This window comes from Pituophis catenifer, unplaced genomic scaffold (assembly GCF_029215685.1).
Source record: "Pituophis catenifer annectens isolate HBS135680 unplaced genomic scaffold, rPitCat1.0.hap2 SCAF_10, whole genome shotgun sequence".
Taxonomy (NCBI): domain Eukaryota; kingdom Metazoa; phylum Chordata; class Lepidosauria; order Squamata; family Colubridae; genus Pituophis; species Pituophis catenifer.
The window spans coordinates 15,460,878-15,482,740 of NW_027256890.1; the positions used below are offsets into that span (position 1 = coordinate 15,460,878).

Below are 21,863 nucleotides of genomic sequence, written 5' to 3' on the forward strand. Positions count from 1 at the left end.
CTAAATATTACAACAAAAGCAAATATTGTACGAAAGATCAATATATTCCTTTTATGTTGCCTGTTTGAGCAATGAAACGTGTTTTTTAGGAATTTTCTTAGTGAAAGAAAGGCAGACATGCTGTATATAATTGGAATAGCTCTTTCTTGGCTTTTAGAGGGGCCATTTTGAGGCCTGGTGATTTAAATCTGTGTTTTCCAAGCTTGGCTACTTGAAGATGTGTGGACTTCGATTCCCAGAGTTCCCCATGCTGACTGGGGAATTCTGGGAGTCGAAGTCCACACATCTTCAAGATGCCAAGGTTTGGAAGCATTGATGAAAATGTGGGTATGGGGGGGGGGAGACAAAATTGCAACAGAGCAACCACAACAGTTACAATTCAAGGAAGCCCCTGTATATTGTATAAATACTATATTTATTAAATATCTTTACAGTTCATTTAAATGTATTTACAGATACTATTCTCGCACAAATTATACTCCAGACATTCAATTCACATAATTTAAATTTCCTTTTTTTTTTTTTATAGGTAAGTTACAGGTCACGATAGTCTCATTTAACAAGAAAAAACGGCATCCTCATTAGATCAGCTATCCTCGTCAGGAGAAGGAAATTAAAAAAAAAAAAAAACGAAATTAAAAACGCAAAAACCCAGGTCTGGATCGAATCCGGTCTCCCGTGGGAAAAGAGCCGTTCCCATGATTTCTTATCTCTGCTTCCACCATGGACGGTTTCTTAAGATCCCTTTCCCCTTCAAGTCCCAGATTTCAAGTTGCTTTCTTTTCCTATTCGATCCTTGCTACAGCAAGAGAGATCGAATGGGGAAACCAAGCGGGATCCGGAGGGGCTCCTAAGAAAGCGGGAGAGAGCTTTCTGCAGAGGAGGGGGGAAGCAGGAGGCTGCCAAGCCCCCCCCCCTTCAAGGAAGAGATGGGTAAAGATGTTTAGCATCCCATCTCCAGCTTTTGGGGGACCCCCTGCCATGCAGCAGACTTAAGAGGGCAGAGGTGCTACAGAGAAGGGGAGGGCTGGGAAAACCGTCGCCCATCCCACCCTCAAGAAATCAGAGTTTGCTTCTCTGCCAGGCAGCTCTGGGTCCCACAGGCGATGCTGCCACCCCCACCCTGAGCGAAGAAAATGGAGCCCAAGATGCAAACCCCCTCCTCATTCAGAGCAGCAGAGGCCACACCACCACCCTCTTTGCATCTCAAAATGCAACGACCCCGGAGCTGCTCCAATGAATCGGGGGTTTCTCACACATGGGCCCCCACCCTCCTCAAATGCAGGTTGGGGTCTGGCCATCAAGGTGTCCCCGGTTTTTAGGGAAGGAAGGAAAATGGAATGTGCCAATTCCTAACCCCAGATTGCCCGGAGTAGAAGCACCACGGCTTGGAGGGTTGGCGTGAAAATGGTGTTACCAAGGCCAGGAGACTTCGCCTTTTCCTTTCCTGGGTTTTTTTTTTTTTTCCCCTTTTTGTAAAAAAATAAAATTCTTGTGCGCAGACAGCTTTAAAGTTCCCAGGGAAGAAATCGGGGTCTATTAGGATTGAAGGCTCATCTTAAAATAGGGGGTGGGTGGGTGGGAGATCTCAAGCATGCAATAGAATTTGTTTTAAAATACAGTATTGCTTTTAAAAAACAGATGGCCGGAAAGCTATAAACTCCGCGGGGGTCTTTGGTGTCCCAAAGGGGAGGAAAGGGGGACGATGCAAGTTTTAAAAATTCAATTTTACCATGGCTAAAAAAAAAAAAAAAAAAACGGTCCTAAGGAACAAATGGCTTTACAGAGTAGAAATTTCTTTAAATGAAACATAACCAAGGCTTACAAATCCCATTGCTACTTCTAAAGCAGCGTTTCTCAGCTTTGGCGGCTTTAAGATGGGTGGACTTCAACTCCCAGAATTCCCCACAGCTGGCAGGGGAATTCTGGGACTTGAAGTCCACCCATCTTAAAAGCTGCCAAGGTTGGGAAACAGTGTTTTAAAGCACCTTCCCCTCCATAGTCAGCCAACCATTGCAGAAAGGCTAAAGAGTACGGCAGCAAGAATGTTAACCCCTGCTTGATGATCTCTAGAGACCCAGGACAATGGGGAAAACAGTGGGGAGAGTCGGTAGCTCTTCAGGATTTGCTCAAAATATGAGATGGCACCAGCGACACGCAGATTCCCAATTAAGAGCTCACCTACCCCTCCAACGAAGTGGGAAACGGGTTGCATAAAGACCTATTAATATACAATTTCTAGCAGAAGGTACTTAGGCCCAGCTGGTTCAGCATCAGGATGAGGGGGAAAAGGGGATTGAAATGGTTTGTACAACGTTATAATGGGCCGTGGTTTTTTTTTTTAAAATATATATTATGCAATTTTCATCCATTCACCGTATGCCACCCTGTATCCGTACCCCCCCCCAAACCGATCAGTTTCGTCAAGCTACGTTGTTAAGGCAATCTGGACAAAAGAAAAAAAAAAGGTGATTTTAAAAAATAACTGGAAAAGTTGGTTGGAACAGTTTCTAAAAAATGAATTATTATTATTGTTTTTGCCGCTTATCGTCGCAAATGAAATGCCTGTTAGAAGCAGGAACGAACCACATGTACACGGTACATGTTAAATTATAAATAAAAAGTCGGACACAATAATGCAAATGTACAATACAACCACCAAAAAATAATTTTTAAAACAGGCTGAGGTAACCTCAAACTTACAGTTTTAACAGAATAAACCTGGCAGTAAAAAAAACCCCTTTTTTGTGAGTTTCTTTTTTTAAAAAAACAAGGAACGGTTGCTTTTACTCGCCAAGATTATCAACTAAACATCAACGTGACCCAACTTGCTGTATAAAACATGGCTTTTCGTTGCGAAGGACTTTTGTTTCTCCTACAGGCAAAAAAAACACCAACAAAAAATTATGAAAAACTAACCAAGATTTTTATACATACCTCTAGGTGTTATGTATAAATAAAAACAGCTGTGGTTTTGTTTTTGTTTTTACACAAGCTTAGAAAAACGGGGTAGGGGAACTTATAGCTACTGAGAAGTTGGACTGAGTGTGGGTGGATGCAAAAAAAAAATTAATAAAATTTACGATATTGCCAATTAGCAATTAGAGCCCTGTAAACATGTATTTTCTCGGGGAAACCTGTTCGCGCTCAGCACCCGAGCTGGTGCTCAACCTCCCTCGACATCTTGAGACTTTCTCTGCAACCGAAGAGAGTGTTAGGCGATGATCTGGCAGAACAATTCAGCTACGAAAAGGGCCCCGTTTTGCCACAGGCCGACGTTCCACTGGTATAACAGTTTAGCACCTTCACAAACTCTCTCTCACACATGCGCGCCACAATTCCAGACGAGTTGTGCGTTCCAAATTGAGTAAGAAAGCTCCTGGCTAATAGCAGGCAGACCAATATTTTACAACCTGGGTGACTTGAAGATGGGGCGGACTTCAACTCCCAGAATTCCCCAGCCAGCACATCTTCCAAGTCGCCCAGGTCGAAATGTACAGAGAGAGAGAGAGACCAAAAGGCTCACTGCTCTTGGAAAGCCTATGGAGAATTCAGCTACAAACACAAGTTTTCCAACATGTTCAGCCAGGGACAGGACGTACTGACCTTCCACCGATTTGAGAAATGGGCTTTTTCCAGCAATACCTTCTCGGGACCTCACTAGGTCCTGTTTGCCGATTTGGAAAACCCCTTCCCCAGAATTAGCTTTAAACTGACGTTCTTGTTTGTTCGCTTTTCTCTTCAGAGCCATAAGTAAAGGTTATTCCCTCTTCAGCCCCCTTTCCCCACCCCGCTTTCTACGCGATAACTCTTGAGTCCAATTTTGAAAGACAAGGCTTCAAGTATTGAAAATTTCTTCATTTCTTGCTTGGAGGTGTCCCCAGGTGTCCTCCAGCTGAGGTTTTGGGCCAGGGGTCTTGACTGCATCTTAGAACAGGCAATGGACGTAAGGTGTGTTTAGCCACTGAGGTCAGATGCAGAGAGAGAGAGAGAGAGAGAGAAAGGAGACTTCCTGCCCGCAGGAAAATAGTACGTGTGAAGCGGAGAACAGCTGGAGACATACCAGTCTTTCAAAGCTGAGTGTCACAGCTGGTCAGTCTGTGTATTCAGCTACTATAGAGAGAAGAACAGTGATGTCATCAGGTTTCCCACCTAAAAAGCAAGACGGGGAGAAGTTTTTAAAGTATTATAAAAAGATGTGGAGACTCTGGAAAGAGTGCAGAGAAGAGCAACAAAGACGATTAGGGGGCTGGAGGCTAAAACATATGAAGAACGGTTGCAGGAACTGGGAATGTCTAATTTAATTAGAAGGAGGATTAGGGGAGACAGGATAGCAGTCTTCCACTATCTCAGGGGCTGCCCCAAAGAAGAGGGAGTCAAGCTATTCTCCAAAGCACCTGAGGGCAGGACAAGAAGCAATGGGTGGAAACTAATCAAGGAGAGAAGCAACCTAGAACTAAGGAGAAATTTCCTGACAGGGAGAACAATTAATCAGTTTAATAACTTGCCTCCAGAAGTTTTGAATGCTCCATCACTGGAGGTTTTTAAGAAGATTTTGGGTAAACCATTTGTCTGAAGTGGTGTAGGGTTTCCTGCCTGGGCAGGGGGTTGGACTAGAAGACTTCCAAGGTCCCTTCCAACTCTGTTATTCTATAAGTTTGCAGCTGAAGACCTGGTGCTATAAAACTGCAGGAGCAAAATTAAATAGTCCTGCCCCTAAGCACACAGCCGGGAAAAGGAAACGTAACCCCAAAAGGCGTCAAAACGTATCAACAGCCTCCCCTAAATTCTTTGGGAACTGTCTCCAGCTCCAGCAATTCAAACCTGCCAAGAAATGGAGACAAATCTCTACACAAACAAAACAAAATCAAATCATATGATGCGGCGGCAGGTATAAAAATATGCGCGCCTGCATTGATGCCTGCCCGATCAAAATTAGCACGTGGGTTAACATCGTCTCTCGTTCCACGCGCTTCTGCAAACTGAGTTCTAGCCAACATGGCTTCCGGAGCCCTTGGAAGAAACCCAGCCGTGCAGGAGGGCTGACCTCCGGCCGCTCAGCCGCTCTTACCTCTTACATTCAGTCCATTGTCACACGCGAACTGTGCAAAGGGAGACATGTAATTTGGATCGTAGGCCAACTCGTGAGCTTGCTCGGCAATGCTGCTCGCCGTCTGCTGGATGCTTTCGTAATTTGAGTTCTGGGTGGAAGAGGAGGTGAAGAGGAACCGTGTGAACGCTCAAAGGGATTCTCCCTTTCACCTGACGCAAAAGCATGCGGTATAACAGGACCGCTAACACAAAGGGATTGGATTTTCTCGCGAGGCGGGTCCACCTGGGGCTCACGAGGCTAAATAAACCAAGGACAAATCCCGTTCTTTCTACGGTGGCCAATTTGAGTGGATCCGATTCTGAAAAGCTGATTTTTAGGCTCTCCAATAGCAGCCCGTCTGCTTCAGGAATTATAGGGGATGCACAAGAGCAGATTAAAAGATAAACCTGCCCTCAACTTTTAAACTTTTACTCGGCTCCCGGCTGTACCTTTGAACCCCAAGAAAAAGTTCAGAAGGTCACAGGCTCATGAAGCAGAGGACCGGGAGATTTTGCCAAACCCACCAAGATTTGAGCCAAAGTTGCACCCTGCCGTTTAACGCCAAGGCAACCAGGACAATTGTGGAAGGAATGCTACCTGTCAGGGGACCTTATGCGCTTTTAATTTCTCCCCAGTGGGACCCACTGCAAGCTCGTCTCCTCTTACCTTTAGTTTCTTCAGCTCCTGGAGGATCATGTAGTCCGGCATGTTGTCGAAGAGCCCGTCCGTAGCCGTCAGGATGATGTCTCCCAGCTGCACGTCGAAGGTAGTGCTGTCAGCAGCATCCGGGCTGAGAAAACATTGAGGGAGTTGGGAGAGTGAGTTGAAAGGCTCAGGGGGTTTTCATGCTTAAGCTGTACAGGAAGGGCAGTTCCCCCTACGCCAGCAAGATCCTGCAGCTAGAGCAGGCTCCCCCAGTCTAATCCCAAAAGGGGCTTTTTCTTGAGGCAGCTGGACTTCCTTGCTTTATTGTCTTCGCTTCTCATCCAAGAAGCTTCTTCAGCTCTGACTGGATGGTGGGGAAGGATTTATTGTCCTTGCAGACTGCTGGACATTTGAAAAAGCACCTGGATGACTGAGAATCTCTACAGCAGAGGTCTTCAAACTTGGCAGCTTTAAGACTTGTGGACTTCAACTCCCAGAATTCTCCAGCCAGCTATGCTGGCTGGAGAATTCTGGGAGTTGAAATCCACAAGTCTTAAAGCTGCCAAGTTTGAAGACCTCTGCTCTACAGACTTCTCCAGTCTAATCAACATGGAGCCCAGGGCCTTTTTAAATTGCCTTAAGACCAGCACAGAGGTGATGCTTGACTGAGCCACTGGGGGAGGTTTTAGGCACCCAGGGCCAAGGAGGACACCTTGCCCGACACTTTCCAAATGAGGGTCCCCAAAAGGAATGCAAAAGGCCCTCCCTTGATCAACACAGCACTGCAATTTTTCCCCTCTTGCTCCAGCTCTTTGCAGGATGCCGGTGCCCTTTGCAGCCGGGGCTCCAGTCGGACAAAATGTGCTTTTCCAAGGCTTCCCTGCCAGATCTTGGGGTTCTGCCAAGGGGGAGTGGATGGGGCATCCAGCACGGCTGGAAACTTTCAAGGGGGCTGAAATACAAGCAGCAGTCATGTGCCTCCCTTTTTCTAGCTGTCAGGAGGTACTGTCTCACTGCAGGAATATCTAAGCAGCCGCAGAACCTTTCCCAAAATCTGAGAAGAAGGAGGAGGAGGAGGAGGAGGAGGAGGAGGAGGAGGAGGAGGAGGAGGAGGAGGAGGAGGAGGAGGAGAAGAAGCCCCTGATTGAACCAGGCCGTGTTGGAGCCACTGCAGCCTTCACAGGCAAAGTCAAGCTGCATTGACATGGTAGCTGTGAAGTTTCCGAAAGATGCCCTCATTAATTCATGAGCCACGAGCCAAACTTCAAAAGAAATACAGTCATTTATTAGGAGCACCATTTCGGCAATATTCGGATGCAGTTAGAACTAACCCCACGTAGATTTACATTCCCCTATGACCCTCTCTCCCCCCTCCTCCCTGGCCGTGTCCTAAATCACATTCTCCAATTAACCACTTTGGCTGGCTGTGAAACCCAAAACTCTGCTACTGATTGCAGGAAAAGAAAACATCTGTGGATGTTTTCAGTTAGGGAATTCAATCAGCTCCATCAGTTCTCCCTCCCTCCTGCTCATGGCAACTTGAAAGGATAAGGATAAGGATAATTTTATTTCTATACCGCTCCTCTCCCAAAGGACTTGGGGCGTTGTACAGCCAGGTAAAAACACAATACAAATATCACAATTTAAATTTAAAAAATTATTAAAAGTATTACATTTAAGGCCAAAATTAGCTAAAAAAAACAAAAATTTAAGAACTCTGAATTTAAAAAAAGCTTTGCAACTTGACAGTAGCAGTCTTCCAATATCTCAGGGGCTGCCACAAACCTCTGAGATATTGGGAGTCAAGCTATTCTCCAAAGTACCAGAAGGCAGGAGAAGAAGCAATGGGTAGAAACTGATCAAGGAGAAATCCAACCTATAGCTATGGAGAAATTTCCTGACAGTGAGAACAATTAACCAGTGGAACAGCTTGCCACCAGAAGTTGTGGGTGCTCCATCATTGGAGATTTTTTAAAAAATCTGGAATGGTATAGGGTCTCCTGCTTGAGTGGAGGGTTGGATTAGAAGACCTCCAAGGTCCCTTCCAACTCTGTTATGCTGACCTATTCGGCACCCCCATTTCCATCCGCAGGCCAGCAGCCTCAACATTTTTTAATGTTTTTCTCTCACATTCCTTCACCTCCCATCCTTGTAATTGAGTTATGTCCTCTGGGTACAATACGGCATGTACCCGGCCAGGTTTGAAAACCAAACACACTCCCTACCGTCGTGTCAATATTTCCCCTCACAACACATAACGGTGGTTTTGCTTTGCAAACAAGTCGCCCACGGGGGAAATAGGAAGGACTGAATCAGATGCCTGGGCCTTTGTAGTCGAAGGAGGGAAAGCATCAGCTGGGCCCGAGCACTTAAAAATAGCTGCCAGAAATTAGCTCTGCGAACTGATAACCGGCTGCAGAAAGGGAAGTGAGGAATACTGCAAGAGAATAGAGCCCTGCCAAACACTAGCAAAAGAATTTAATCTACTTAAATCAGTGTTGGTCAGCCTTGGGAGCTATCAAATGGGTGGACTTCAATTCCCTGAATTCCCCAGCCAGCTGAGTTGAAGTCCACCCATCTGAAAACTCCCAGGATGGACAAACCTTGATTTAAAGAGTCCTTCCCCATGCCACAAATAACCGAACAGCATTTGCCATCACTGGAAGGCCCAAACCAAATAACGAAAACAACAATGGAAAGAAAAATCAGCAGCTAAATCACTCGGGAGCGTCAACTCCAATCCGGTCTCCACCAGGTAGAAACTGAGCTGGAAACGCAGCTCCTCCTGAACTTTCCCTGCAGACCCACCTGAGGGGCAGGTTGCCTTCCCTCCTCGCAAAGTCACACGGGAAAGGCCTTACCTGTCGCTGAAGACGACTCCCTCGGCTTCGGGCGGCGCTATCGAGAGCTGGAACGGAGTATTGAAATAGTGCTGCTGTTCGTCGGAGCGGTGCACTACTCGGCCCCCCCGGACCACCAAGAAGCCCGAATCGCCCAGGTTTGCCGTGTGCAGGCGCCGCGTGGTCCGATCCAGGACGACAATGCAAGCCGTGCTGCTCCCTAGGAAGGAGAGTCAAACATTCACCTGGCGGGAAACGTCAATCCGGCTGCTTTTAACCTGGCTGGCTGATACCTTGGCTCACAACCTCTTGTTTAGTGACCGTCCGAAGTTACGACGGCACAGAAAAACGCGACTTAGGGCCGGTTTTCATACAATCGTGGCAACACCCTCGTGGTCCCTTGATCTTTTGAGAAATAGCAATCACAATAAGGACAATAATAGCCCAAGTGTCATTATGGTTTTTATTGTGATTACTATTTCTCAAAAGTGAGTGTACTCAGACAACACACTGTTTACGTGGACATTGAATTTTTTATATTTAATAAACCCTTTTTAAAACTAGAAGAAAAACAGAAATTCGGAGGCTTGGCAACTGACTCGTATTTGACGGTCGCAGTGTGACAGGGGTGGAGGGGGGGTCACGTGATTCCCTTTTGCGACCTTCCGATGAGCAAAGTCCATGGGTGAAGCCAGATTCGTTTAACAACCGTGGCCAGAAAGGTCGTACAATGGGGCAAGGCTCACTTAACAAAGGTCTCACTTAGCAACAGAAATGGGGGGGGAGGCCTCCGTTGTGATCATAAGTCGAGGACTACCCAAAAAGGCCAGACTCGCAGTCCAGCTTCTGAAACACCAGCAGTTACAAACTCCCCTTGGCACAAAACCTGGAGCCAGGCGCAAATGAGGTATAAAAAAACAAGGTCCTTGAGGTGAGAATTTTGGCCAGGGGCTTCCAGCTGATTTCTAAATCCGCTGCCCCCTGCAGTTTTGAGGGAAGGCAGATTGTTTTCTCCTTCCTGACAAGTCAAAACCGCTCTGGTTAAAGCCGGTATTTCAAGCCCCTTTGAAAGCAGGAGCAGAATTCTTCCCCCCCGAAAGGAAAAACAGCCAGCTGGGTGCCTTGCAGTCCCAGCTTCCTTTTGCTGAGGATTTGCAAAGGGGGGAAACCTCTGCCCCCGTTTCAACCAGGGGGAAGGGGGTCTCCTTCCCTGCCTTCAACCCACACACAGCTAGATAAAACCTCTGGACGACGGGAGCAGCGCCATCAATGCGGGAACCAACCGGTTGGGGAGCAGGTCTTCGGATAAGGGGAAATTCCCTAGCCGTTTGGAGAAAAGATAAAAAATCCCAAGGGATGAAGGAGTAAAATGGCCTAAAGAAGAGGGGGTCAAGCTATTCTCCAAAGCAGGGGTCTCCAACCTTGGCAACTTGAAGACTTGTGGATTTCAACTCCCAGAATTCCTCAGCCAGCAAAGCTGGGAGTTGAAGTCCACAAGTCTTCAAGTTGCCAAGGTTGGAGACCCCTGCTCCAAAGCCCCTGAGGGCAGGATAAGAAGCAATGGGTGGAAACTAATCAAGGAGAGAAGCAACCTGGAACTAAGGAGAAATTTCCTGTCAGTTAGAACAATTAACCAGTGGAACTCCTTGCCACCAGAAGCTGCGAATGCTCCAACACTGGAGGTTTTTAAGAGGAGGTTGGATAACCATTTGTCTGAAGTGGAATAGGGTTTCCTGCCTAAACAGGGGGTTGGACTAAAAGACCTCCAAGGCAGTGATGAAATCCAATTTTTTTTTACTACCGGTTCTGTGTGGGCGTGGCTTGGTGGGTGTGGCAGGGGAAGGATACTGCAAAATCTCCATTCCCACCCCACTCTAGGGCCAGCCAGAGGTGGTGTTTGCTGGTTCTCCAAACTGCTCAAAATTTCCGCTACTGGTTCTCCAGAACCTGTCAGAACCTGCTGGATTTCACCCGTTTCAAGGTCCCTTGCAACTCTCTTCTTCTATTCTAAACGTACATCCCTCCAAGGACAGCCTCGGTGGTCCTCGTGGAGGGGGCAGATCTGAGCAGGCGTTCTCCTCGAGAGGGCCTTCCTTGGCAGGGTGCCATTGAGAGGAGGACCTGGGCCCCCAGACCGACAGGATGGCATTGGAGAATGGGCCCCCCTGGAGAAGGAGCGTTTAAACAGACCCAAGGAGACGTCCTTGGCTCTGGGGCAAAGACTATCCGGGAGACGTGTCACAGCAAGGACAGTGCCTCCTCCTGGGATCAGCTGAGGGCACTTAAAAATAACCCACATTAAGAGAGAGACCGGGTGGGGTGGGGGTGGGGAGAGATTTCTTGGCAGAGAAGCCTCAAATCAGGTGAGGAGCAGCAAGCGGAATCATCACTGGGCAAAAGGTCATTCACCCGATTCCCTTCGGCCAGGCTGGTCCTGGGGACTCAAGATAAAAGGGGAAGCAGATGCCCAAGGTGTCAATCCTGAAGCCATTTTGGAGCATCTTCAGGGCTGCCACAGTTACGCTGGTTGGGGCTATGGGAACGGGAGTGGGGGAGGGAATAGAGACAGCTGGGGACTTGTAGCCAAAATAACATTCTTTCTCTTGGGAACCGAGGACGGTCTCCCCAGGGTCTGGGCAGTTGGGGCTGTGACCGGTTTGGGCCATCTGATGGACATGTGGACTGGGGGTGGGGGGGGAAGAACTTTGACTTTTAATTTGGATGGGGGAAACACCGGGACCTTCAGAGTCGGGTTTTCACCAGATGTGCCAATATGACATGCCTAATAAATCTGTAATAGGGACATGGTGGCTAGTGGCTAAGACGCTGAACTTGTCGATTGAAAGGTCGGCAGTTCAGCGGTTCGAATCCCTAGCGCTGTGTATGGGGTGAGCTCCCGTGACTTGGCCCAGCTTCTGCCAACCTAGCAAAAGCATGTCAAAAAAAACGCAAGTAGAAAAATAGGGACCATCTTTGGTGGGAAGGCAACAGCGTTCCGTGCGCCTTTGGCGTTGAGTCATGCCGGCCACACGACCACGGAGACGCCTTCGGACAGCGCTGGCTCTTCGGCTTTGAAACGGAGATGAGCACCGCCCCCTAGAGTGGAGGGCTATGGGGGGGAGGGGTCTCTCTCTTACCGAGCAGGGGGGCTTTGTGCTGCAGCAGCTCACAGTAGCTGGTGGTGAGGATTCCCACCGGGTGGCTGGGCACAAACCGTCCTTCCTTGACCAAACGTTCACAAGTGCGCATCAGAGTCCCTGAGAACTGAGACGGGTCGACGCCATAGTCTCGCCAGCCTCCGACGCCGTCAGCCACCCCTTCAAGAGAGAGAGAGAGAAAGAAAAGTCAGCCCTTACTGGTTTATTCTTGGTTTACCACCATTTCTAATTTAAACTAAATTGGCACATCACTGATTGCATGACCTCTGTAGATGCCACATGCTGAATAAACAAACAAACAATTTCTAAAAGGGACTTTCAAGTTGCCTTCTGAATTGATGGGATACAGTGGGGTCTCCAAACTCAGCCACTTTTAAGACTTGTGGACTTCAACTCCCAGAATTCAACGCTGGCTGGGGGGGGAATTCTGGGAGTTGAAGTCCACAAGTCTTAAAAGTGGCTGAGTTTGGAGAACCCCTGCCACACGAGAAGGACCAGCAAAAGGTACCAAGGGTGCTTTCAGCTTAATGAAGAGGAGACTTAGGGGGTGAACACGATTGCCATCTTCCAATGACTGTCACAAGAAGAGGAGGTCAATTTGTTCTTCGTAGCACCTGAGGGGACAAGAAGCAATGGGTGGGAGGGGAGATCCGACCTGAAATTAAGGAGGAATTTCCTGGCAAGGAGACAGCAATGGCACAGCTTGTCTGCTGGAATTGTGGGTGCTGGACAACTATTTATAAGGACTCCTGCCTTGGGTCGAGGTTGGACTAGAACAGGGGTCTCCAACCTTGGCAACTTTTAAGACTTGGGGACTTCAACTCCCAGAGTTCCTCACCCAACACCCCAATAAGGCACCAGTTTTGGGTTTTTTTCCTTGCAAAAGCCCAAAGGAGGAACTGATGCAGTGATGTCAGGATTGCAGAAGTGGGAAAGTAGAGCAGCAGCTGCTCTCAACAGGACCAAGGACAGCCCCTCTGAACGCCTTTTCTGAAGTTTTTCTACAAAAGACCTTCTCATTTCTACGTTAGCCACGCGTTTACGAAACGCAGAATAAAGGGACAAGACACGTTTGGGGCAGAGGATGTCCTAGTCCCAAAGGTAATTTTGAAAATAATTTTTGCAGGGTTTCAGCACCAAACCGACGTAAGGAAAAGCAACAGCAGCAGCAAAAACAGGAGGATCAGCTGATATTTTGTGTTCCAGAAAATGACAATACTTATAAGAAATAACAACCAGGGGAAGGCAGAATGCAGCATTTTTCTTTGGAAAAAGCCAGCTGACTGATTTAACACAGGAAAAATTCAACCTTTTACCGCAGATATGAAGATAGATCATCCTACAGCATCGCTCAGGAGGCCGCATGAGTCACTAATCAGGAAATCTGCTTCGGGCATATCTCCTTCGGAACAAAGAGCCACTAATCTCTGGCCAAAAAGTTAAAACTGATTTATTACATAAAATGAAGCCTGCTAATCTGCCAACTGCCCTTTATTTATGTTCCCGGCTGAAATAGCCATTAAAGCTGACGGTGGCATGGCCCAGGGGCTCTGCCAACACGTTGCAGGAGATCAGCGTCAACCGACCCCCGAAATAATCCCAGTGTGGCTGTGTCCAGTTTATTTCTTTTCTAGTATTTTTTCTAGTATTCGCATCAGCACAGCAACGAAGGATCCCCCTTCTCTATGCCAGCCAGAACAAAATACAATTGCACTGCCTGGCTGGCTGGCTTCTCTCATCTCTTCTCTCCTGCCTTCCCTTTCTTCTCCACTCCTTCCTTTCTTTCCTTCTCATCTCCTTCCTTCCTTCCTCACTCCTTCCTTTCCTTCTCATCTCTCTTGCCTTCCTTCCATCTCTCCTGCCTTCTCCACTCCTTCCTTCCTTCCTTCCTAAACATCTATGTGCTGAACATGGAACTCAAAAGCCAAGCTGACTCTTCAAACGACGACCCAGTGAGAATCTGTGCTCTGCCTCTGGGCTGACCCAAAGCCTCTCAGAGTTATGAATGCAGAGATAAAACAGAGCGGGGAAGTCGCCGATTTCTCAAGAGGAGAGCGAGGTGGGTTTTTGTTGTCTGCCTTCAGTCGGTTTCCGTGTTTTTACAATCTGCAGAGAAGGCGGCCGGCGTGGTCCCTGGAGTTACCGCCTGTGACACGTTATGTACGTGGATTATAATGACGTGGCCAGCTGCAGAGGACGAGAGGAGCACCGAGCAACCCAAGGCCAAGAGGGAGGGAGGCGTTGGGGAATCGGCAGAAAGCTCCCCGCGTTCCCGCCCCCCCAAAAGCTGGTTTGAGCTTTTTATTCCCGTTGCAAAAAGCCATTGATGACTAAGAAGAGAAAGAGCAACGGCAGAACCTTTTCATGAAAGACGGCCACGATGCCTACAAATGGCAAAGGGTTATTAAGATTCACTACTCCCCGTTTCGGCCTCAGCCGGCAATCAACGCCTCCCGCAAGTAAACGGCCTGCGGTTTCTCCAGGATGAGGAAAAAGCGGCAGCAGAGAAGCAGATTTGAGGCTGAGCACAAAGGCGATGCCAAGGTCAGCCCAGCTGAGTAATGGAGAAGGGTGGCAAAGTTCAAAGGCCTTCCTGGGTGATTTGCCTCCCAGCCTACGGGAAATAATCCCTTCATCTGTCGCCCGGCTGTCCTTCAAATGAGACTTCCTGATTTGCAAAGTCAATTGCATCACGAGAGTCTTCCTTTTTTTTTTCCGTCTTCTTTCTTTCATTAAGCAAGGTCGCCCTGATGAAACCGGCAATGAGATTGTGGGGGGAGAGAGAGAGAGAGAGAGAGAGGGAGGGCACAATTTCGGCAGAATAATGGGACGGGCACCTCCTCCCACCCTCAGGAGGGCTGAGGAAATCAAGGCTGCTAAGGGAAGAGACATAAAGGGGTGTTAAGACAATGGCACTGACTTCTAAACTGGCGTGTGCCGAAGGAGGTTGTCCCGGCTATTGTTTTGGTTCAACTGGCAAAGTCACCTTCTGGCATTTCTTATCAGAGCTGGCGCTCCCAGAATCCAAATGCCAGGGACTTATTTCACCTTGTCTGACTTGGGAGTACCCACAATTCAAAGGCACATACACACACACACACGCACACTAACAGCCTCTATCACACCTCTCTCTCTTATGCTTAAATTCTGTCTACCTGAAGGGGTTTCAGAAGGCAAGGTGTCCTTAGATCTGTGGTTCTCAACTTGGGCACCTTTAAGATGGGTGGACTTCCATTCCCAGAATTCCCCAGCCAGCTATGGTATGCTGTGTTATGCTGGCTGGGGAATTCTGGGAATGGAAGTCCACCCATCTTAAAGTTGCCAAAATTACACAGGGCATCTCCCTCGCTGAAGGAAATGTCCTTCAATTAAATATTTCTGATTATTTAACACGAGAGACGCCTCTTGGGCAACTAGATTCTCTGAAGAGGCTGACAACTTCCTCATCTGTTCTCGCGCTTCCTCCGTCTTTTCAAAAATGTGTTGTCTTTCCAACCTGATTGAGATTACTAACTGGTCTGGCATGCAGTTCTCTTTTTAAAACAGATCTTCTAGAATTTCACTCAGCAGATAAGACTTGGGAGGAAACCAGCCAGACCTGGTTGATGTTTGTCGTCGTAACTTCACTCTAACCTTTGGGGAAATGGAAGGATCACCTTGCAGAATTTTAAAAATGTGTTCCTGGTGATGACAGGAGTCTTTTTAAAAAAAAAAATGTAGAAAAAAACCATTTAGTCATAAGGGTGAACAGGCATTTTTCCCCCTCACCTAGAAAACTGATCGCCTTTGACAATCAAAAGTTGAGAAATGCGATTCCTAAATCCACATATTTGCAAATATGGGTGAGGATGTTATGCATGCAAAGAGGTGTGCTGGTTTTAATCTGCAAAGCCTTTTAATTATTTGGCGACCAAGTACCGTATGCCGAGTATCACCTCCTTCAGGTACAACCTTCCTACCCAATTCGCTTGTCTTAAGTTGAGATGTCGAGAGTCTTCCCCCATTTATGAAATGTGGGGAAGGGGATTGTTTGGGGCCTTCAATCTATCCCCCCTGGAATAACTTCTCCCTCAATCTGAGATGGTGCACCTCTTGTGGCCATCAGGACAGAAGCTTTCATACCATTGTTGCTGGATTGTAGAGATGGAGGGAGGCGGATGTTTTTATACATTAACTGATTTTGCATGGGAGATTGTAAACCGAAGGGAGTCCTTGCGGAGTCAGCAATATATAAATATTACACATAAAACACAGGGCGTAAGACCCAGATTTCCCCGGGTACCTATATGACGCTTGCCTTAATATAAGGGATGACTTAATCTGCCAGTCCATTACAGATGCTTCTCCATTGCAGGCGAGGCGAGGCCTGAAACTCAAAAAGATCCTGATGGCTTATCTAAAACCAGCCTGCCACTCCTTCCAAAACCCTGGCTGAGAATTTTAGGACTCTGTTGTCTGGAGGACCTGGGCACTTTGCAAAAGTTTTGGGCCTTGGTGGGGGAGACTTACTGGGTCACAGTTCACTCTCATGCACAGAGCAGACTCCTTGACCAGTGTATTTTTTCGGATCACAACGATTACACCACAGGCAAAAGTTGTGTGTACTTTTTTTCCCCCCAACTGCCAGTCAAACGAGGTCATGGCTTGGAAGTTGGGCCGGCTCCAGGTGTCCCATTCAGGTCCCACCCCCTAGGAATATCTCCTCTGACTTTTCCACACCCTTCCCCAGTGAACAGAGGCTTTCCAAGCAGAAAGCCAAGGAATTCCTATCATGGGGGGGAGGGGGGGGAGAGAAAAAGAGAGAAAAAATTCAGGGCCTAGATGGAAAAAAAGAAACTGGCATAATAAGGCCCGGTTTTTGTTTTTTTTTTGTTTTTCCTTCCTTTTTGGCTAAAGAGACTCCGAAAGGATCAAAACGTCCAGGGTGCCAAAATAAGCGATGTGTCATCCGTTGCATTTGAGAAGCACAAATTAAAGACATCTCAGATAGGAAAACACGGAGCTGCGGATGGCAAGAAGGGAAGGGTAGAGAGGTCAAGTGAGGACACCGAGGAAAAGCAGAAGGGGGGGAGGAGGAAAGGATGCCATGAGGTACCCTCCCCACACACACACACACACAAAAAAAGCCCATTAAAAAATGCAAAGAGATTGAACCGAGAAGTGACAGCAGCAACCGGAATCCTCCTTATTGTAGGCTTTGAGCTGGAATCAAGAAATGTCCATTTTTACCTCAATCCACCCAGTTCCATCTGCAGCGCCTCCTGGTTGAAAGCGAGATCATTTGAGGGGGGGGGGAAAGAGGGGGGGTCCCAAGGCACCAATATCACACCAGTCACCCAACACGAGGCCCCTGTGGATTGTAGAGGCCGGCTGTGCTGGATTCAGCCTTGGCTAAAAAGCAGATATGAAACTCCTTCACATCGACCAAAAAACTCCACCAAGTTGCTAGAGGACACCCCAAAAGCTTTAAAGCCATCTACAGGTAGTCCTCAAACTTACAACAGTTCGTTAAGTGACCAGAGTTACAACGGCACTGAAAAAAGGGACTTAGGGGCCGTTTTTCATACTTACAACCCTTGTAGCATCCCCAAGGTCAAGTGATCAAAATGCAGATGCAACTGACTCATACTTATGACGGTTGCCGTATCCCAGGGTCACACGATCCCCTTTTGCAACCTTCTGACAAGCCAACTCAACAGGGGAAGCATGATTCGCTTAACTACCCGGTTACTCACTTATCAACGGCAGGGATTCACTGAGCAAGCGCGGCAAGAAAGGTGGTTAAACTCACTTCACAAATGTCTCGCTTAGGGATGGAAATTTTGGGCTCCATTGTGGCCGCAGGTCGAGGACTACCTGCGCTTGTTCTGATGCAGCTGGAATGCAAGATCCATTCCCTCCCCTTCCCCAAAGCATCTGTACTGCCAAGAATCCTGCACGGGGAGGATCTAAAGCAGAATTCCCTCTCTACGGTGCGGGTGAACCTGCGATGCTGTGAGCAGCCTCAGGCCCTGCAGCGCCATCAATTAGGGGAGGTGGGCAGGCAGGCAAGGCGCCCCAGAGGTGCAGCCCTCAAACGCAGTGCAGAACCAGGATGAATCACGCCGAGTTTGCTCCCCGCCTTCCCACTCAGCCCTTGCGCCTCTGCAGAGAGACAGGGCTGCACCACATCCTACTCAGTTTCAACCGAATTAAGGAAAAGATTGCAGGCCAGAGGTCAGGGCACCTCGGGGATCTCTGTCTCGCTGGGCCTCCTAGCCCAAAGCCAAAGACGACTGGACAATAAAAATGAAAAGGCAGCCTGCCCTGTAGGACCTTTGCCCTCTTCTGATGCTCCTATGGGCATTTCAGCAGCTGCAGCGTTCCCTTCCATGTGCCCGGGCTTGGAAGACCAGCTCAGCTCATTGGCTGCATTTTTTTAGGGTTTACTCCCTGCGTAAGGCTACCCCGGCAATGTTCATAAAATACATTTCAGACACAAGAGAAACGGCCACTGTTAAACACACGTCCCAAGGCCCCAATGGCTGACATCGTAACCTGGAACTCTGTTCTCTCAAAAGTGCCTGAAAGGGATCCGGAAAGCCCCCTCCCCTCACAGAGGAGCTGCAGTTTTCTCCTGCTGCTGCTGAGCTGCCCCTCCGGAGGGAGCCCCGAAACCCCGTGGGGCGGGTGTGGCAAGCCACGTCTGACCTCTGGCACCCCCACCCAATGTCATGCGGGTGTCACTTCACCTTTGCCCCTGGCAAGGTCACAAGGTGGGGAAGCGTCACCTCCAAAGGCTTGGCTTTGGGTTCAAGGTTAAGGGAGAGAGCCCCCCCCCCCGTGTAATCCAGATAGGCAAAACCGCCACTTAGAAACGGCGGCTTTCAAAGAATAAAACCCGCTGCCATTTTGGCCCTGCCGGTGACCTCTTCAGCGCTCTGCCAAGGAGCAAAGCAAGCGGGGATTGCCAGGCTTAACTCGGAGGCTGCCAGCCGGGGGCTTAGGGTGCTACGGCTGGGCTGGGCATCCGGATGAGCTTCGGCGGTGAGTGAGGCAGCAGGAGGAGCAGCAGCAGCATCAGGCTTAATCGGCAATTAGCTGGTTCTTCCCAGCGCCTCTAGATATGCAATCCAGGCGGCCCAGCAATTGCTACCTGGGGCTGCTCTTTCCCAAGCTGGGAGTTGGTGCAAGCAGGGAGGAAGGAGAGGAGGAATGAGAGGAAGGACAAGAGGAGAGGGAGGGAGAAAAGGAAGGAAGGAAGGAAGGGAGCACAGGGAGGGATGGAGGGAAGAAGAAATGGGGTAAAGGAAGGCAGAGGGAAGGAGAGGAAAGAAGGAAAAAGAGAAAGGAAGGGATGGGATGAAAGGAGGGAAGGAGGAAAAGGAAGGGAAGAGGAGGGAGGAAGGAAGAAAAAGAGGGGAAGTGAATGGAGAGAGGGAGAAAGGACAAGAGGAGAGGGAGGGAGGGAGAGAAAGAAGCAAGGGGAAGGAGAGGGAGAGAAGGAGGAATGGGATAAAGGAGGGCAGAGGGAAGGAAAAGGAGAAAGGGAGGGAGGAAAAGAGTGAAAGGGGAGGGGGAAATGTGATGAAGGGAGGGATGAGATGAAAGGAGGAAAGGAAGGGAAGAGGAGGAAGGAAGGAAAAGAGTGGAAGTGAATGGAGGGAGGAAGGGAGGGCAGCAGAGGGAGGGATAGAAGGAAGGAAGGAAAAAGAGAAAGGGAGGGAGGGAGGAAAAGAGTGAGAGAGAGGGAGAGAAGGAATGAAAGAAGCAGGAGGAGGGAAAGAAGGAAGGAATGGGATAGAGGAGGGAGGGAGGAAAAGAGGGAAAGGGGAGGGGGAAATGTGATGAAGGGAGGGATGAGATGAAAGGAAGGGAAGAGGAGGAAGGAAGGACAAGAGGGGAAGTGAATGGAGGGAGGAAGGGAGGGCGAGAGGAGAGGGAGGGAGGGAGAGAGGGAAGCAGAGGGAGGGATAGAAGGAAGGAAGGAAAAAGAGAAAGGGAGGGAGGAAAAGAGTGAGAGAGAGGGAGAGAAGGAATGAAAGAAGCAGGAGGAGGGAAAGAAGGAAGGAATGGGATAGAGGAGGGAGGGAGGAAAAGAGGGAAAGGGGAGGGGGAAATGTGATGAAGGGAGGGATGAGATGAAAGGAAGGGAAGAGGAGGAAGGAAGGACAAGAGGGGAAGTGAATGGAGGGAGGAAGGGAGGGCGAGAGGAGAGGGAGGGAGGGAGAGAGGGAAGCAGAGGGAGGGATAGAAGGAAGGAAGGAAAAAGAGGGAGGGAGGGAGGAAGGAAAAGAGTGAGAGAGAGGGAGAGAAGGAATGAAAGAAGCAGGAGGAGGGAAAGAAGGAAGGAATGGGATAGAGGAGGGAGGGAGGAAAAGAGGGAAAGGGGAGGGGGAAATGTGATGAAGGGAGGGATGAGATGAAAGGAAGGGAAGAGGAGGAAGGAAGGACAAGAGGAGAGGGAGGGAGGGAGGGAGAGAAGGAAGCAGAGGGAGGGAAGGAAGAATGGGATAGAGGAAGGCAGAGGGAAGGAGAGGAAGGAAGGAAGGGAAGAGAAAGGGAGGGAGGGAGGAAAAGAGAGGGAGAGAAGGAATGAAAGAAGCAGAAGGAAGGAAGGGAAGAGAAAAGGAGGAAAAGAGGGAAAGGGAAAGGGAGGAAAGCGAGAGGAGGAGGAGGAGGGGCAGCCGCCGCCCTCCCAGCTCCCCCCTTGGGCTCACCCAGCACATCGGCCGTGCGGTGCCGGGCCACGAAGCAGGCGTCGTCGCCGTAGCACATGCCCTTCTTCAGGATGCCCTTGCGGAAGTCCTTGCCGAAGCCGCAGCTGGCCGTCACCAGGCTGTAGTCGCGGGAGTCGGTCTGCGAGAGGCCGCCCAGGACGGCGCGGGCCACCAGCCGCCCGTAGGAGAGCACCGAGAACATGCTGGGGGGGCGGGGGGGGGCTGTCTGCGAAGGGAGGGGGGAGGAAAGGGAGGGGAGGAGGGGGGGGTCTGCGCCTGCTCAGGGCCGGGCCGAGGCCCCCATGGCGCTCCCGCGGGGCGCCCCCTCCTCCTCCTCCTCCTCCTCCTCCGGCGGGCAGCCCCCTCCTCCGCGAGCCAGGCCCGGGGGGAGACCCTGCCCCCCCGCCAGAGTGGGGGAGGGGCCCGCGAGCCCCCTGAGGCGAAGGCGCCGCTCTCTGAGGGAGGGGGGGGGCTCTGCCGCTCGCTCTCTCGTTAGCCTCCCTCAGGCGCTCAGGGCCGCCGCCATCGCCCGCCTCGCCGCCGCCGCCGCCGCCACCGGCTCCTCAGGGGAAAGGAGAGACGAGCGAGGTCAGCTCCGCCTCCGCGCCGGCCCGGAGTCGGTCTGAGCTCCTCAGCATCCGGGCTCTCGAGGACGCCGCCCCGCGCGGCCCTCATTGGCGGCGCGGCCTTCGGGATTGACATACCCCGCCCTTGCCCCGGTGACGATTCGCCCTGCTCGGGTGTCACTCTCCAGGGCTACCATTCGCCTTTCGGACTACCCGTCCCGGCATGCCTCGGGGCCGAGGGATGGCCGGCTTCCCCTGTCTTCGGCCGGCGCAAGTCCTGCCGGGAAGTGGTGTTTCTTCCTAACTTTTGGAGCACGTGCGCAGACCGGGAGCGGGTCACCTTCTCCTCTGCAAAGCGGGAAGCAAAAGCGAAAGTGGGGCGACGGGTCGAAAGGGGCACGGGGAGAGGTTTTACCCCGGGAAACGGTGGGGGCTCTTTCCAATTATGACGTCTTCTCCGTTATTGCCTATGCAAATGGGCAGGGAATTGGTCTGGCTGCGAGATTTGGGGGTCGAGGGTGGGAAACAACCCCCCCCCCCAATTAATCAGAGTTATCCTGACTCTCCTGCAGTTGCAAGACCAGTTTCTCAGTCTCTGCAACTTGGACTTCAACTCCCAGAATTCCCTAGCCAGCAATGCTAGCTGGGGAATTCTGGGAGTTTAAGTATGTGTGTGTTTGTGTGTGTATGTTGCTGAGATTGAGACATCCTGCACAAGAGGTTGTCCCTGAAGAGGGGGACTCCTCCCATCATTGCAGAAATATTCTATTCTATTCAATTCTATTCTATTCTATTCCTTATTATTCTATTCTATTCCTTACTATTCTATTCTATTCTATTCTATTCTATTCTATTCTATTCTA

General features: G+C 49.7%; 1 protein-coding gene across 2 annotated transcripts; it reads right to left on the minus strand.

Annotated features, from left to right (window-relative positions):
* Window positions 1-396: 396 nt before the first annotated feature.
* Window positions 397-20,644, minus strand: PPTC7 (protein phosphatase targeting COQ7). 2 transcript variants are annotated; one of them, XM_070950617.1, is made up of 7 exons: window positions 20,435-20,644; window positions 11,715-11,894; window positions 8,599-8,797; window positions 5,759-5,882; window positions 5,072-5,201; window positions 4,064-4,152; window positions 397-2,875 (listed from the first exon to the last, which is right to left on the minus strand). In XM_070950617.1, exons 1-6 carry the CDS (start codon window positions 20,634-20,636, stop codon window positions 4,094-4,096), a joined length of 894 nt encoding a protein of 297 aa, XP_070806718.1. In that variant the 5' UTR covers window positions 20,637-20,644; the 3' UTR covers window positions 397-2,875; window positions 4,064-4,093. The 2 variants fall into 2 exon arrangements, with proteins under 2 accessions (XP_070806718.1, XP_070806717.1); XM_070950616.1 differs by having other exon boundaries at window positions 397-4,152.
* Between the last annotated feature and the right edge of the window lie 1,219 nt (window positions 20,645-21,863).

Bases quoted from the DNA above. Each gene is read 5' to 3' on its own strand.
- PPTC7 (XM_070950617.1), bottom strand. From the start codon at position 20,636: ATGTTCTCGGTGCTCTCCTACGGGCGGCTGGTGGCCCGCGCCGTCCTG. The intron at 8,798-11,714 runs GTAAGAGAGAGA...TCTCCTTCCTAG, and splicing joins GCACAAAGCCCCCCTGCTCG to GGAGCAGCACGGCTTGCATT. The intron at 5,202-5,758 runs GTAAGAGGAGAC...TCTTCCACCCAG, and splicing joins AGGAGCTGAAGAAACTAAAG to AACTCAAATTACGAAAGCAT.